The 17,610-nt window shown below is 46.5% G+C and overlaps 1 protein-coding gene across 18 annotated transcripts in view; it reads left to right on the top strand.

Moving 5' to 3' along the window:
- KIAA1217 (KIAA1217 ortholog) overlaps positions 1 to 17,610 on the top strand; it is a 355,643-nt gene that overhangs the window by 331,889 nt on the left and 6,144 nt on the right. For 13 of the 18 annotated variants that reach the window (XM_065628997.1, XM_065628995.1, XM_065628989.1 and 10 more), the window contains 6 exons: positions 1,264 to 1,418; positions 2,019 to 2,165; positions 5,922 to 6,041; positions 9,438 to 11,114; positions 11,581 to 11,703; positions 12,451 to 14,044. In XM_065628997.1, the coding sequence (XP_065485069.1) occupies positions 1,264 to 1,418; positions 2,019 to 2,165; positions 5,922 to 6,041; positions 9,438 to 11,114; positions 11,581 to 11,703; positions 12,451 to 12,945 (2,717 nt within the window). In that variant the 3' untranslated portion in view covers positions 12,946 to 14,044. Of the gene's footprint in view, positions 1 to 1,263; positions 1,419 to 2,018; positions 2,166 to 5,921; positions 6,042 to 9,437; positions 11,115 to 11,580; positions 11,704 to 12,450; positions 14,045 to 14,459; positions 14,611 to 17,610 lie in introns of those variants that run through there. The other 5 variants (XM_065629001.1, XM_065629000.1, XM_065628992.1 and 2 more) reach the window with 4 other exon arrangements.

Genomic DNA, 17,610 nt, shown 5'->3' with positions numbered 1-17,610 from the left:
GGGCTCTGTCCAGCCCCAGGGCCCAGCCAGTGCATCGGAGGAGCCTGACACAGCCCTGGCAGTGGGCAGTTGTGCAATAACTTGCCTGGAGGGAATGCTTAGCCCTAAACAGCTGGATAATCCCCAAAGCAGGTTTTATCTTTCTGGGTTATATTTATTCCAGCTGTTTATATAACACTGAGTAGCTGCAGAAAGGTCCTTCTCTCGCTGTTGAAAACAAACATTGCAAACAGCAGCGTGAACATGGTGGCTGTTGCCATGTGTGATGCTCGGCCTGTGACCAGAAACACATGGGGACAGGTCAAGAGCAATGTAACGCTGCTTCGGGAAAAAATGCCATCCAGTCACGGTAGGGAAGAGGAAGCAGCAGCTGGGTGGGGAAATACCAGTTTGAGAAACTGGCCTTCTCTTGGAAGACTCTTCTCAGAAAGCAAAGGCTGGCTCTGCTCAGCTATTGCGTTTGGTACTTCAATCTTTGTGAGTTAGCAAAATATACATATAGGGCCCCTATATGATCAATCAAAGGCAAAATTGTGTATTCTTGCAATAGTTAGTAGTAAGTAAAGTGAAAACAAGTGCTGTCTTAGAAGAGAAGCAAGTGAAGTTGCCCTTGGTGCTCCCTTGCCCTGCTCAGGGGCAAGAGGACTCATTGAACTGGAGGGGTGGCATCTCCAGACCAGTGTTTACATTTTCCCTCTCAGCCTGTGTCTGAACTTAGCTAGTTTTGCCCAACTGTAAGATGGACAAAACTCTTCAGCTCCTCTCCTAACACCTTGCCAGCAGCACCTCCCAGGCAGAACAGAAATGTGTTCTGGTTGCCTTAGAATTGCTGAGAACGACAAGAATCCTCCAGGTTTGGTGTCTTGCTAGTAGCCATGACAGTGGCCACACTTCCAAAGGAGGCTATGAGGGCACTCTCTGTAACCAGGTACCCAGCTGAACCTGTACCTTACATGCTGCTTTACAAGTGATTGATTTACAGAAGTGTGCTGTGCTGAAACTCAGCCACGGTGACGTGGGGCACAAGAGTTTTGCTGGAAATGTCTGGATGAAGTGACATGCTTTCTCTGTGCAAGTGCGGCGCTGTCTGCTTTTGTTCTAGGCATCTCCACTTGAATCCCGAATGTGTTTCTATTCATTTATATTCAGTAGCAGGACCTTTTAAGACTTTTTTTTTTCCTTTCCAATTGAGGCAGCGATGCAAATACTTTTTTTTCCCCTCCTTCACCTGTGCTAGCTTTGTGCTGCTCTGTTTACTTGCAGAAGAAGTTCTTGATGGAGAACAGGATAATGACAAACTGACCAAGTCTCCACCTCCTCCACCTCCACGGCGCAGTTACCTGCCAGGTTCAGGACTAACCACAACGAGATCAGGAGATGTCGTCTATGCAGCCAGGAAAGAGGCTGCTGCTGTCAAGGTTTGATGATTCAGACTGTTGATGAATGGCTGGCACAGAGAAACATTCCCAGGCTTGGGCTTTTTCTGTAAACCACAAAATAAGTTGAGACAGGGCTACGTCCTGGAGAGCTACTGAAACTGCTTACCAGGAAACACTACTGTTAGGCCAAATAAACACGTAAGGTTTGATCAGTTCTGTTTACAGGAGTCTTGCTGCTCTTATCTCCTAGCCACATAGAAGGCAAGTCACAGGCTGCTTTCATTTAGAGTGGTAAGAAGATTAAAAATAAAAAAAGCACGCCTTACACAGATGGGGAAGATTAACTCAGATTTGAGAGCATTTTTACAGAACTGTTCCAAATTAGTTTCTTTGGGCTTCCTTTCCCCATCTGTTCTGTTCCCTGAAGGAAGTGAAGTCCAACTTAAGCTTTTTAATCTGTGAACATGCTATCACATCAGCTATATTGGTTGCTTTTGAACTGATGAAGTAGCAGTCTCCTTAAAAAGGAAGAGGGACCTTGCAACAGGGGAATTGAAGTAGAGTGGAATTTTCTGTGTTTGTTTTGCATCAGAAGGGCTCAACTGTATTGTCTGTCTGTGTTTTCTCATCCCCCTGTAGGAATGCAGTGAAGATGCTGGGCAAATAGCACAATCCAAAGTCCATAAAGAGGATCAGGCATTGCCTCGGAGCACAGGGCATGCTGTAGCATCAGCTGCAAAAGATGAAGAAGAGGAGGAAGGAGATAAAATAATGGCAGAATTACAGGTACGTCCTTTGGGTTGCACATGAAGACACCTGTGCCCAGTGTCACTTCTAGGGCCTCAGCACAATTTATAGCTCAGCACGTGAAGGAAAGTAGGTCTGCCGGTCTCACCCAGTCCTGCTTTATTGCACTGGATGGAACACATTTTGTAAGCACCATCCAAATTTTGTTCAAGAGATCTCTAGCTGAGAGGGTGGTTCAGAATGCAGGATTACCAGTAGAGTCTTACCAATGTAAATGGGACAAGTAAAATATTGGTGTGCATTAGGTGTGGTTGTCCCTGGCATAGTGTTTCTCAGTACCAGACTGGCAAGGTGCTGGCAGCCCGTCGTTCATGTTAACGTTGGTGGGAACAGCGAATATAGTGTCTGCTCCTGGTGGGTTGTGCTTACTTGTACCATGCCATGGTCTAATGTTTCCTGGAGTGCTTGAACATTGAAACATCTGCTGTTCCCTGTTGACTGATACATGACTCTGCCAGTGGCATAGGAGCAGTGCTCTCTTGCTTGTCCTTTGATAGCGCATAGGCTGGTTTATTTCAGTGATGGCGATGCTGCAGTAAAAGCCAACTATTGCAGTGACCATCAGTGAGCTCCAGCTTCCCAGCAGCACCCTCTGTCCTCTTGCATGCCCACATGAGCAACGGAGATGTGGATCAGCTTAACTGGCTATAACTTCATTGTTGGGGTGTTTCAGAGCGCTCGTCACGACATAGTTGATCCTGCTTGTCCACCTGCTGGAAGGCGCGTTTGGTACTGCCCAGGGAGTGTTTGCAGTGCAGGGAACGTGGGTATTAAGCAGCAGCTGTTACATGTGGTGGGTGCACCCTGTCCAACTCCCACCCACCAGCACTTCAAACAGCTGGTTTGCAGGTTTACCTGCAGGGGTTTACATGTGTCCCCTGTTCGTGTGACAATGGCGAGTGCAACATGGGAGATGGGAATGGTGAAACTGTCACATTGTCTCCTGTCCCCAGGAAAGCAGCACAGCTGCCTTGCAGCTGGTGACAATGAAATGGAGGTGAAGGTCTGGAAAGCAGGCCTGAGGGGAGCTAAGCAGGACAAGTATGCATGATAGCTCAACAGGGAGCGTGTGTTTAAGTGCTAGTTTCAGGGACAAGCAATGCTCATTTTGAACAAATACCAAAATATCAGGTACATTTTAGAAGGTTGACAGGGTACCATGTTTTAGAAGGGGCACACTGCTTGACCCAGGAGCTCCAGGCTCATTATGGTGTCAGTCATAGGCAGAAGAATGGAAAATGAGGTACAGGATTCAATCAGTGTGTAACTATAGGGCAGATGTAAAGAGTTATGCTAGTAAACACAATATAATGTCACACAGATCTGTCAAAGCAAACAACACTCTTCAATTAGGTAGCAGGTTTGACTGCTTACACTGAATTGTATACCTATAAACGTTTTTGTGAGTCATTTGATCAAACATCATATAACATATTAATAAAAATCTGGCACCATGGAGTATACAAAAAACCCCAAACAAACCCAAAAAACAAAACAAAAGAAAAACCAAAAACAAACCACAAAAACAAAACCAACAATCGAGAGCTGTCTGGCCCTGAAAGTGTTGCCTTTGATGCAGGTGATTATAGTCAGGTCCCACAGAGACCAGCTGCCGGCCCAATGCCACTCTGTATTTTCATGAATGGCCTGGAAATACATTTAAAATCCTTACTGTTTAAATCAGCTTAATTAAAAGGGGGATTGGACTAGATGATTGAGGGATTGGACTAGATGATCTTTCGAGGTCCCTTCCAATCCCTAACATTCTGTGATTCTGTGAAAACTAGTGAAGTATGAGAGCAGGAAGATGATAGCAGTCACTTAATGGTCATAATATGTTCACTGAAATACAAAGTCCACATGAAGAACAACAAATACAGGCCACACCACAAGTGCATATCTTGGAAAGGAGCAGGAGTTGCAGTAACAGGTTGACGGGAGGTCCCAGGTCAGTGCTGGTGCCACATAGTCAGTGTCTGCTGTGGGTGTAGATGTGAGAACAGGGAGTGTTATCTCTGTGTACAAGATCAGTGAGATCAACACTGGGCTGCTGCATCCAGGACTAGGTGTCCACACATACCCTGTTTGAAAAAGCTGTTGAGAATGTGAAAGTTCAGAGGAGACTTGAGTACAATGTGGAGGTGCCTTCATGGCAAGAAAAAGGCATACTAATATCAGCTGCTATAGCACAAAATATATTTGGACACTGTTATAGACATTTTAGAGCAAGAGTGATAAATAAACAAATTACCAAGGGAAATAGTGGATTCTTCATCATGTAAAGTCTGAAGGACTTTGAGGATGCCTTTGTGGGTTGTATGCCTAACTCGAAAACCATGTCACTGGTCTCACAAATGGGTAAGCTGGGGAAAGCCCGTACCCTGTATTATGAGGAGCGAGACTTATTGTTTGAATAGTTCCATGTCATCTTAGGTACTCTGGTCTATAAGCACGTACAAATAGGATGTAATGGAAAACCAGAAGAAACTCTACACCCTGATTTTTGCACTGGATTTTTTTCATTGTTGTTACTTTTCTCATTTTGTGTAAACATGCAATACATATGAGGAGTACAATCTTTAAAGAACAGACCTGATTCTAACCTGTAATCAGGGCTATTAGTTTCATGACAGTTGCCAGGAATTAGATAATTTCCCTAATACATGGTATATGAATACAATTTTCTTGCATGTCATGGTGCGTTTGACTCCTATAAGCACTCCTCCCCCATTCCCTGGGCTGGCAGAGATGTCCTGCCTGTACCTGTCACCGATGGCAGACTATGTCATTAGAGGCCAGCAGAAGTCCCAGTGATGCACATTTGGAGCCAGCAGTGCGCCGTGGTGCCCAGGATGGTTCTGCTGCTCTGGATCTGGGAGCCAGCTGGATAAAGTGCAAAGCAAATGGAAAGAGGATGGCAAGACAAAGGGCTGAGTTACGTAGCTCTTGCATGATGTGCCGTGAGACAAATCTGGGAGCCAAGTGGACAGCAAGGGGTGGGGAAGAGGTATTAGATGCCACCTTCTCCTATTGAATGTATAAGGCCTGCTGCTCCCACTTCTTCCTCACATTTCTGCAGGCAACATATAGATCGCTTCTAGATGAGAATATCTGGGGAAGAAAATCTATATTTCTGCTCTGTTTATCCCATCCAAGGAAACAGCAAACCCTTGCTAATACTCACTTGGAAAGGAGATGAGAAAGCATAAAGGAAGCACAGGAGAAGTGTTTGGGGACAGTAAATGGAGTAAAGAGAGCTGAGCTTTGGGATTTGTTTATTTTAACACATAAAACGGTAGGTTTAGTTATTAAGTGATGTGTGGCTGAGGCTGAAACACATCCGATGGGCATTTTGAGGAGATATCAGACACTAGGAAGTAAGTTCCGTCACAAGCCCAAAGTCTGTTATGGCCTTCCTGCCTAAGTTTGGATAGTTTGCAGCACCTCTGTGTGCCTTCGTCCTCCCGTGTGGAAAAACAGAAATCAAGTTTGTCTCCCTTCAGAGGACATTGAGGTCAGTGTGATGAGTTAGAGTGCAGTCTTGGCAGATTGGAGGGTATGCCCTATTTCTCTTAGTCTGATAGTCTAAAATCTCTGTTATCTCATGAGTTTGTAAATAATCTTGTTGAGCCGTGAATGTTAAAAACAAATGCTCTCTTTGTAGTTGATCATCTCCAGACATTTCTGTATAAAAGCTACTTGGTCTCCTGATAACCTGCAGTATTTATTTCCTAGGCTTTCCAGAAGTGCTCTTTTATGGATGTAAACTCAAACAGTCATGCTGAGCAGTCCAGAAATGATACACATGTTAAAGACATAAGGCCTGGGACTTTAATGCATCACAAGGAAAAGAAGGTAACAAGTGGCGTTTGTAAACATGCCACCCGGTCTTGGCATAACCTTCTTTCCTTCAAAACTAATCTTATATCTTGTGTCCTGTTCTTTCTAACCCCACCCACCACTGCCCAGTGGTTTCCTTCCATTTATCTCAGTATGGCTCAGAAATGCTCGTATGGAACTTTCTATGAATCTACATTATGTGTCTCATTAGCAATTATACAAGGGTTGCATGAAGTTTTATGATTCTCTGAAATCAAAATTAAAAGAGGATCCATCAGTTTCCTCCAAAGAAATGCTCATACTCCTTAGAACATCCTTCCAGTGCTGTTCTGGCAGTGCATAGTGACGCGTCTCCCCTAAGCTTTGTACTTGTCTTGAAGGGAAATAGTGGTTGCTCTCAGTCTCAGGAGCCATTTTAGAGACTTTCTGCTTTATTTTGCTTCATTTTTTTTGCTTTCATTTTTTATTAGATATTCAGAAATCCCATTTGGGTTATTGGAAGATAGAGTCAAGGTGGATGGGCTGAATTTGCCCTTAGTCTGAAAGTTAATGCCCACAGTGATGGAACTTGGACGAGGTGCCATGTGTCTGGGGACGTAGCCAGACTGGCGTGAACTGATCTTGCTGGGCAGCCAATGTGCAGGATGAAGGACAGATATTTCTGCCTCTGCAGACCTCTTTTTAAAGTTTAAGAATAATGAATTGAATCGTTGCTGGGTTTAGGGAGTTGTGCGGGCATGACAGCTTGTGTCAGCCCAATGCTAGTTGCAATGACAGGAGGTGTGGTAGGGAAGAAAACACAGCTCTGCAGCACAGCATTTTCACGTTGTCATCCATTCTGTGTGTGCATGCAGGCTGGAAATACCAGTAACACCTTCTCTGATGTAGCATCACGTGTAGCTCCCCAAGCATTTTATGGGAGACATTGCGCTTCAACCGCATTTAACATAAACTGAGGCAGGGAGAGAGAAAATGGCTTTGCCAGGTCTTCAGGACAGAGAAGCCCCGGCCCGAACCGCAGTGAGCTGCACCTGCGTAGGGCACTGCAGCTGCAAAGCAGGTGACAGATAGATGGTGGTGTCTGATGGTACATTCTTAGCATCAAAATCCATACTGCTGCCAGGTCAGGGCATGGCACAGGACTTGGCTTGGAGCTGCCCAAACAGCAGTTCTGGTCTAAAGCTGCAAACACCTGTTTGGGTGAGGGTACAAGTTCATGATTATAAGGAAAAAAAAAAAAAAAGCATTGTTGTGGAGTATATGACAGTGTTATGGAGGGAAAAAAAAAAAAAAAAAAGTGTGAACATGTCTCTGTCCGTCCTCATTACTGCTGGTGTCAGAATGAGAAGATCATATTGTTAAATGAAAACCTGGGTCACCACTCAAGACACTGCAAATCCTGTAGCACAAATGTTTCTGTGAAACGTGCTACCAGGTAATTGCCATAAACTGCTTTTTATTGGAATAACACAGAGTCCAGGAAGTTAAGGTTAATAAGCTCTGTGTTGTCATCTGACACAACAGAGTGTTACTGGCGCTTTAAATATGGAGCCTTGTGGTCATGATAAACTCATGGAAGAAATAAATTTTGTTGTGGTTTCATTTTTTAGTAGAAGGGCAGCAGTTCCTAAAATGGGATATCTTGTACAGTGACTCACGAGATGTTGCACTGATGCTCAGAACAAGAAGTGGAAGTTGCTAAAAAGGACGTAGAGACATGGGAACTCAGTCACTGAGTCGGCATATTGACAGGCAACGAGCGCCATGAAGTGGCCCGACCTAATTCTGGCCGCTTTGACATGCAGTGGGACTGGAAGGCACTGACCGCTTAGCGAGTCTGAGCCCAAGGCGACCACGAGCCCCAGCGTTTTGTTCTGGTACCAGCTCTCAGCCCACAGATGCCTCGCTGGCTGCGGCTGGTTTGTGTGATGCCTCCTCCTTATTTAGCAATATGAGGGATGTGAAGGTACCTGCGGAGCAGCTGCACCGCCTTGTTACTGCTAATAAGCCTTTGTAGGGATGAACCGTGACTCTGGTCTGTCACTGACTTTCCTGTTCCTGCGTTTTGGTTGTGTGTAAAGTTTTCCTGTGTGAAATCCTCAGACAGTATGCAGGAAAATACCACACAAGATGTAGAAACTAAACCTTGTGAACCTCTGCATGCATGGGGAGTGCATGCACTAGCCAACCTGCGGATTTCTGTACCGTCACTCTTTCATCTCAGTTGGGAGAGCTACTCTCCTTTCTGATCTTCTGCATGTCTTCATGCTCATATAAGTATAATCTGTCATTCTGGTGTGTTAGGAGTCAGCTTCTAGTCTGAAGCAATGCCCGCAGCAGGGCTTTTGGCTCACTGCCTTCAGGAACTTGAGGCCAGATTAATTTCCTTCTTGACAAGCCATCTTTTGACTGTAGATTTCTGTCTTGCTCATTCAAGGGCATGGTTTCTCTTCAGGTCATTCCCTCACGCTGATGATTGTTGTTTATCCTAAGCTGTCACTAGCACTTAAACCAAGCCTCAAAGAAAAGCCTGGTATTATGAAACAGCATCGCCAGGGGACCTCATTTGAAAAATCAAAAGTCCCCTTAAATTTACGTTGCTGGGAATATACTACTTTTGTGCTAGTGGGTTCTCTCTCTGTGTGCTGTTTGGAGTTGCTCCTGTGAACGAATGTAGCTCGATGTTTCGTTCTGCACTCGCATGGGTGCTGCAGGGCGCCACTGGTGACTTTTTGAAGGGGTACTTTCAAGCTGCAGCAAGGATTTAGAAATGCTCAGACTCTGATCACATTAATTGGAACAGCGCTTCTCAGGTGTGAGCAACATTAGAAGCAGCAAAATGTCGTAATTTGAAAATCGGCTTTTACGGGTACAAACCTTCCTTTCAAGGCCAGCCAGAGCCTGGCACTGGCGCTCCGGTGAGCTGCGGCGTCCCACTGCCCGCCCTTCTACATCTGGCTCTCTTGGATGTGTCCCAGCAGAACCTAATCAGATACTGTGAATCTTTTCAGCTTCAATCTTATACAAACTAGGGATTTTTTTAACTGGCAGGTAAGCGGGTCAAGGTAGTACAGTGTTGGAAATGAGGTAACTAGTCGGCTTTTGCATATTCTGGAGGCCTTGTTAAGGCACGAGCCCCACGTATCAGCCCGTGCTGGCCACATCCATAGCACAGAGCAGCAACATCATGTGCTGCTCTGCCAGAATTTGGAATTTTGCCCCGAAGACAGACAGGAATCAGATGACAACTTCAGACATGCCTCTGCAGCAGTAAACAGAGTGGTGAGTTCATGAGGTCTGCCCTTCCCCTGAGAACGTGATGATTTATTTTTGGGGGAAAAAAAAAAAAAAAAAAAAGTCCTGTAAAGGTAACAGCCCTGAATAACTAAGTAATCCGACTTTCCCCCTTAGGTGTATGGGGCTACAACAGGATCTCCCACAGATAGTGACCACCCTAAAGAGAAGAGGGAAGGGAAAACTGAAGAAGAATTGGGTTCTGACTCATCCAGCACAGCTGACAGTAGAATTGGCTTTTCAATGAATGACAATCCTACATTTAGCAAGGGGTTGTTTGTAGACAGTAGAGACTATTTTAAGAAAAACCTCCAGAATATGAGCACAAACCTGTCTGGTGTCAGTTTGTCAGAGGATGACAAACGAAGAGGGGCTCAAGATATTTTAGGATCCCGTTTTCCAGCTGTTGAAACTGGAAAACAAAAGCCAAACTACGAACTCTCACTAGACGCGCGCCAGGGCCTGCCGCAGGGGGAAACCTTGCAGGGCACGGGCAGGCACATCCCCATCAGCAGCGTTGTCCCCATCCCGAGGCACACGCAGGAGGCTGCGGGGCCTCAGCCGTCCTTGCAGGAGCAAGAAGCTTCTGCCATCAACTGCGATCAGGTCATGCTGAGACCCAGAGTGTCCAGAAGTAACAGTGTGAGCAGCATCGAAGAGTCAGACTCTCCGGCTAGCTCTCCAGGTGAAGACAGCCCACCCACAGAAAACATCGCCTTCATGATTACTAAAACAGCTGTCCAGGTCCTCTCAAGCGGAGAAGTTCACGACATAGTCAGCCGGAAAGGTGGAGATGTGCAAACAGTGAACATCGACGCGAGGAAGGACGTGGTGTCAGAGAAGGGTATCCCAGAAAACACGGACAGCGAAGAGCCAGTGGTGTGTCTGGACAAAAAACCCGTCATCATCATTTTTGATGAACCAATGGATATTAGGTCAGCTTATAAGCGGCTTTCTACAATTTTTGAGGAATGTGATGAGGAGTTGGAGAAAATGATGACAGATGACAAGATAGAAGAGGAAGAGGAGGAGGAAGATAATGAAGTACATGAAATTTCTGAGATCCAGAAGGAAGAGCCACCAGTAGTTAATGACAGAAGAGCAATCACAGACTATTCAGCAGCTCATGGTCTCAACGAGAAATATATACTTAACCTTCAGTCTTCCTCTGACCCCGTGGAAACCAGACCTCCTGCAGAGGAGGAAAGCACAAAGACAAATTTTAACAAATACCGTCAGATCTATGGGCTAAACACAGAAGCAAACTTGGACTCTGCTGACAGACAGGATTCTAAGAAAAAATTTAAGTTCAAATTCCCTAAAAAGCAGCTGGCTGCTCTGACACAGGCAATACGGACAGGAACCAAGACAGGGAAGAAGACCTTGCAGGTTGTGGTCTATGAAGAAGAGGAAGAAGATGGGACCCTGAAGCAGCACAAGGAAGCAAAGAGATTTGAAATCACCAGGTCTCAGCCCGAGGACAGTGACAAAAGTCCTTCTGCGAAGCAAGAGGGACCCCCGGGGGCTGCAGTATCCCTGTCTAGGACTGATGAAATTCGACAGAGCACATACCGAACGTTAGACAGCCTTGAGCAGACCATAAAGCAGCTGGAAAACACCATCAGTGAAATGAGTCCCAAATCTATCCCTGACAGCACATACAGCTCTGAGGGAAGCACTGGCCCCTTCTCTGCCCAGACAGCACCAGGGAGCCCAGCCCGAGAGCTGGCGGTGCTGGATGAGAGCCTGGCTGGCACAGAGCCCCCTCCGTCAGTCCCGGCCACTTCACGAAAGGTACCTTAGTCCGAGAAATCAAGCCTCCAGCTGCTTCCTAAAATCCGCAGTAATCACCATTAAACAAGAGGGTCTTGTGATTTGTTTGCTTCCTTTCAGGTGGCTTCTTTGGGCTCCCCACGAGGTGTCTAACAGCTACTAGACCGTTGGGTGTTGTTTTTTTTAATCTTTGCTGCTGATTGGTGATGGGCAAATGCAGGGGAGCTGGGTCGAATAACCCGCTGTGTGAAATGACAAGCGTCACTGACACCGAATCCAGGCTGATCAGTAGCTGAGCAGTTTTTCTCCATTTGATTCTGGAAATTAACACCCGCGGTGTGAAGCTCCTCAACTTTCCCTGCATGTAGTACTGTGGCTTTGGTTGGTTGTTTTTTTTTTTTTTTTGGCGCATGGTGTGGCGGCTCCTCCTGAAGCAGCCGGTACTGATCTGGCCGTCTCCCTCTCTCCCCTCCGCTCCTTCCCGCAGGGCTCCAGCGCTGCCGCCCAGACCAGCCGGATGCCGGTCCCCGCGGCCTCCAAAGCCAGGCCGGGAAGCACGGAGAAAGCAGGCAAACAGCACAAGCTGCAGGATCCGCGCCAATACAGACAGGTAGTTTCACCCTAAACCCGGTGTTTGGATGGACATTTCGTGGTGTTTGTCTGTTTAAAGACTCCAGTAACTGACTGAGATTATGCCAAATAACGGATGCCTGTCTTTCGAGTGAGGTCTAACTGGACATCCTGGATCCTGGGAGCATGACAGTATCTACTGGTCTTTTCACTGATCTTTTCACCATGCTTGTGCATGCATGTCTGCAATAAAACACCTGCTGCTCTTTTTTTTGGTTTGTTTTGGTTTGGTTTTTGTTTGGTTGGTTTTTATTGTTTTTTAACTGTGGTATTCAGCTGTAATTTTAAGATGTCAACTACCTGTTTACTTTCCCTTTGGTAAATGTGGCGTTTCCTCAGGAGAGCTGGGAATGCTTCTGTTCGGTCTTTACAGGAAGCCTTGGACACTAACCTGTTGGTGTAACTGATGACAGTAGATGCACATTAACTCTCAGGCTGGACATGTCTGTTCACACATTAATAACCCAGAAGCATGGCCAATGTAGCGACTGGTCTATAACCCGTAGATCACGCCTTCTCACAGCAGCTTTGTTGGCTCTTTCTCTCTCTCTATGCATTCTTCTTTGGGCACTTTGGGTTTTTAACCAGGTCCAGTCCACAGCTGCAAGAATTGCTCAGGCCTCGAACTGTTAATTCTTATTCTCTGTAGGGCTATTTCCCCAGGTCCTGTTGGTTTATCATGTTACTGGCTTTCTGACAAACTGTCTCCTGCCGTCTTTATTTGCAGGCTAATGGAAGTGCTAAGAAAGCTGGTGGGGACTGTAAGGCTACTTCCCCTACCCTACCTGCTTCTAAGATCCCAGCCTTTTCTCCCACTTCTGGGAAAAGCAGCTCAGCACCTGCTTCTAGCGGTGACAGCTCGAACCCTCTGAACCCACCCACTAAAACCTCCATTCCTTCCTCTAACCTTCTCGCTCCTCAGACAGGTCGCATCACTTACTCCACCTCCCTCATCCCCTCTGTCTCTAACGGCTCCTCCAAGTTCCAGAGCCCCCCTGCCCCAGGGAAAGGTCACCATCTCTCCTTCTCACTCCAAACCCAAAACGGCCGGCCACCCCCTCCTTCCTCGTCCACCTCTCCCCCCTCCTCTGCCTCCCCCAGCTCACTGAACCAAGGTCTGAAGAGCATCAGGACCATCCACACCCCTAGCTTCACCAGCTACAAGGCACAGAACGGAAATGCCGGCAAGTCCACCCCCTCCGCGGCCAAGGAGCCGTCCTAAGGCTCAGCCCAGCACGCCTGCGCCTTCACCAGGGCTTCTTGTGCAGAGAATCCGCAGCCAATATCTTAACCAGGGAATGTAACCGTTTTGCTGTATTGCTGGAGGCTTAATACTAATCACGTGCTAAATACTGAGTTACTACACTAGATTTAGAGTGAAGCTTTTTTGTAAAACCCTGTTGCTGTTGTAATGATAAAAGAGCATTTTTTTTTTCCTATGGGCAGCACCTCTTACAAAGAAGTGGGAAGGTGTGTGAGTGAACCTGAGTGCGTGTGCACAGCCGTGTACTGAGCATGGGAAAACGGGGTTAAAAATTTAGTAAGTTGTTTTGTATAAAGCTATTTTTCATTACGGGGACTAGAAGTGAACAGAGATATACTAAAGTGTGATTATACACAACTGTAAAACTGAAACTAAAATATTTTTCTTTTATTTTGGTGTTATTTAGCTTTGTTACAGATTTCTATTTTTGTCAACAAATGTCATGGTTCCTTTCGAGATTTTTTGCCAAAACATTTTGATACTATTGTAATGTACATTTGAAAGTAGTATGCTGGACAGTAAACCTCTACACAAGAAACAGAACAAGACTGGTCTTAGTGTGTATGAGGCAACTCAACCTATTGCACTGCCGTTCAGATTATATTTAAGAATTTGCCAAGCCAAGAAAAAAATAAATTGCTTTATAGAGGTAGCTGCTGATTACTTTTTTCTTAGCTAAATCCACCCTTTTTCCTTCAGTTTTACTTTACAGAGCCCTGGTAACCCATTAATGTTGGATTTTGAAATGTACACTTCTGTTCTGTATACTGGCAAACTTTTGTACATATCTATAAATATATATAAATAAATAAATACTGTATGTGGCTGTGGGCACATAGAGTAGTTTTACCACACCAAAGTTAATTTTTATGCATGCTTAAAAATATATATGGGGAAGGGTTGAAAGAGATGGATATCAGTCAAATAGGAAAAAAGTAAGAAGCTTCCATAGCTCATGGTTTTGTAAATAAATTTATTACATTATGGTGTTATACAAATATACAGAACTATGATAAGCAAAGATCTTTACAAAAATAAAGGGCTGCATGCTTATGTATTTGTATTTTGTCACTAACGACTTTTATAATGGTCTCAAATTAGCTGTTAAGCTGTTTGCCTGAGAGCATTAAACCACCAGGACAAAAACTGACTTTGCTTTCCCTAGATTAAAGCCATACATAAGCATTGATTTTAAAATGGGGTCTTTCAAATTTATCTGGACAAAAGCTAACTGTTGGAACTCTAGGTTAGAAAACTAGCAAGAAAAATAAAAGGGCACCCAAACCTTTGACTGATAGATATTGCCTCTTCCACCTTGAAGTACTCCTTGTTTTGTTCCTCCTTGTGAAACCCCAAGTTTCTTAATCACGTCACTTCAAGGCTGAGCCCCCACATGGTGCAGCCCTTGCAGTGGGAATAGGTAAAGAATGTAAATGTTAACTCGTACCTCTTGAACATGGCACATGGTCTAGTTCCTGGAGCTCCAGCGCCATCCCCTCTGCTGCCGTGGCTGGAAGCGCCCCAGGCACGTGCGGAACATCAGAGCTTCGGCCCCAGGCTCAGGACAAGCCAGGCAGCTGCAGAGCCGAAGCAAAGCCTAAGGCACCGTTCAGAGCGTGCACACTGAAGCAGTGAAGCCAGTTCCCTTCCAGCTGGTACAGAAAAGTGGCAGCTCTGAAGCCTTTTCTGGGAGCAGCTGATTCAGGTGAGAGAACCTCCCAAAAATTTCTGTCATGCTGCACTCCCTGGACCACGCGCTTCCCAAGGGTGCTTTCCACTCAAGTGTTGAGTATGTAACTTGCTTGCTCTGAAAGGAGCAAGCCTGATCTTACGCTGTATCTTGTTAGCAGGTAGGGCTATTGCATATCCCCCACACAACACAGCAAATACAGAGTGCTGTACAGCACACAGCCAAAACAGAAGCTCAAGCTAAATGATGGACACAGCAGGTTTTGTTGTTAAGCTGTTGCTCTGACATACCCCAGGAATCTGACACTGAAGCACAGTAACCTGCCAACACCCAACCCTCTGTAACTCCATGAGAGCAGCCCCCACGAGCCATCGCACAGCCAGGCAGGGTCCCCAACTACAGACCCCGCAGACAGCGCCCCAGGCACCGCTCCAGCTGCTGCATCTCACCGCCCCATCCGCGAGGGGCAACAGCAGCACCTTCTCTCTATCTGAATTGAGACGCTGACAGTGTGGTATAAATAACCCAGAGTCCCTGCACAGTCACGGGGCATGCAGTAGGCGTAAGGCAGTGCTGTACTCGACAGGTAATTATTGCTTGTGGTGGTGAACGTGGAAATTGCCATCAGGAGTGAAAACAACACCCAATTGTGGTCTCGGTGACACTGCGATGTGCACGTCCTCCAGCACCCGCCGGGCTTTGTGCACCTCCAGGTCTCACCCTTGGTGCTGGGGTGCAGCACCCACCAGGAAACCAGCCACAGGCTCAGACAGCACAACCCACGGCACAGGCACCGCTGCCGGGACCAGGCTGTGTTTATTCCCTCCCAATGCTGCTCCCACAGCAATGAAGCTGTTGCATTTTCATGAACACAGGCAGGGAAGGGCTGCAGCTCAGCACCAGGAATGCTTTTGAACACTGGACAGACTATTTAGAGAAATGAGCAAGTCTGTAAATAAATCCCTTAAGCATGAAAGTAATCAACAGGCTAGTGATTAAAAAGCCAAATTTCACACTGCAAAGCAGTTCTGAAGAGGTGATTTGGGTGGAGCTGACTACAGCCTGAGTTAGGGATGAGAATCACTGGGCAGCTACGGCTGCAATGGGGGGAAGTTTAAAAACAACTGATGCACTTCAGCAAAAATAACCCAGCAGGGTACCATGTCCCTGTGGTAACATGTCCCCAGGGTACCAGCCCTGCTAGCAGTTGCGTTTGCAGCACAAGTCTTTTCTGTGGGTTCAGGTGCGATGGGATCTCACTCCTGTGAAAAATCAGAAGCTGCTCACCGCTCTCTTTTGAGGTGGAAGGAGTTGGATGGTGAGCAGGACCTTCCTGCTGCCTGTTGTGGTCTGCGGCAGCCCGATACTTCAGCTCAGAGCCAGGGCTGTGCCCATGTGCCAGCCGCCTGTGCCTGCGGTGGCTGCAGCAGTAATGAAGCAACACAGCACCCAGCATCTGCCTGGCCTGCCCAGCACAGGGGAGGATGCGCAGCACAGGAAAAAAAAGAGATGTGCAGAACATTTCTGCCTACAAATGCACAGGGCCAAAATCCATCTGATCCCCACTAAGAGGCAGCTCTTCCTGCATGCGTAGAAACTCACAGGTTGGATAACAGACAATTAAGGCAGGTTTCTACAGCCTGGTGACCGTGAGCCACAGGTACGTGCATCATTTCAGCAATGGCATGTCTGCTTTAAGTCATTCCCCCTCCCAGCCACTTATCAGCCTACACCCTTCTTTCCACAGGCTACACAACTAATTACTTGATCATTGTTTAAATGAGGATGGTGTAGTGACCTGGCTTTGAAAACAAGAACAGAGCTTTTCATAGCAGATGGGGCCACACTTCACACACTTTCCTCCTGCCCGGACAAGGTGGGGAGAGGTTCTCCTGGGATTGCTGCAGACAGGGACAGACCCTGATGGGCAGCTCAGCAAAGGATTTTCCTTCAGCTCTGTGGCAGAACAAAAGAAGTCAGGAAACTGTCCAGACTGTGGCCATGTCTTAATTCCACATTATCAGCACTGTGAAGGACACTAATGGGGACCATAACAAGCCCTGTAGAGAGTCTTCGAAAGCTGGAAGTTGCTGTATCCCAGATCCCAGAAAAGGGATTTCAAATTAAACCACTGACCCCCACTGAAACAGGAACTGCTGTTTGGAACCGTTTGAAAAATCCAAACACTATTGCCACAGGTCATCCTTTAATTATTTCCCCATCAGAACTCAGCTTAGACCTGTTTCTAACAATTTGGAGCTACACAGCTCCAAGCTGTCCTCAGACCAAAAGTACTTTCCAAGCCAGTTTGAATCCTTCTGATGATGAGTATAAAAACAAAGGATGGGCACAAATGGAAACATTGATAAATTCTGCTTGAAGATAAAAGCAGCACCCCCTTTTACTGTGTGATCAAACACTGGCACAAGTTGTGCAGGGAGGCTGAGGAGCCACCAAAGCTGGGAGATGTTCAAAACCCAACCAGTCCCAGCCCTGAACAACCTGCTCTGGCAGCACCTGCCCAAGCCGGGCAGGACGAGGTGACCCCAGGGGTCTGTGCCACCCCAGGGGTCTGTGCCACCCCAGGGGTCTGTGCCCACCTCCGCTGCTCTGCGCCCTGTGGAGCTGCCCCCGCTGCTGCAGCCAGATTCCAGAGGAAATACTGGCACTAACAGGGCAGGTCATTGCACACATTTCCCCTGCTGCATCAATCAGACTATCACACTGCTCTTCCAGAGCAAGAAGGGGGGGGAAAAAAAAAAAAAATTAAAAAGCACCATAGGTAAATGTCAGAAGTAGCTGCTGTTAAGAAGAAGGCATAGCAATGGCTCCTAAAAACATCTGTCATTTGCACACTGGCCAGAACGTAGGGTGCCTCCAAATCTTGGCAGTCTTCAAAGAGCAGAACAAGCATCACTTTTTTCCCAGCCTCA

The sequence above is a fragment of the Caloenas nicobarica genome, chromosome 2 (genome assembly GCF_036013445.1).
Source record: "Caloenas nicobarica isolate bCalNic1 chromosome 2, bCalNic1.hap1, whole genome shotgun sequence".
NCBI lineage: Eukaryota > Metazoa > Chordata > Aves > Columbiformes > Columbidae > Caloenas > Caloenas nicobarica.
The sequence above is the reverse complement of the archived record's forward strand: the minus strand, read 5'-3'. Positions and strand labels throughout refer to the sequence as shown.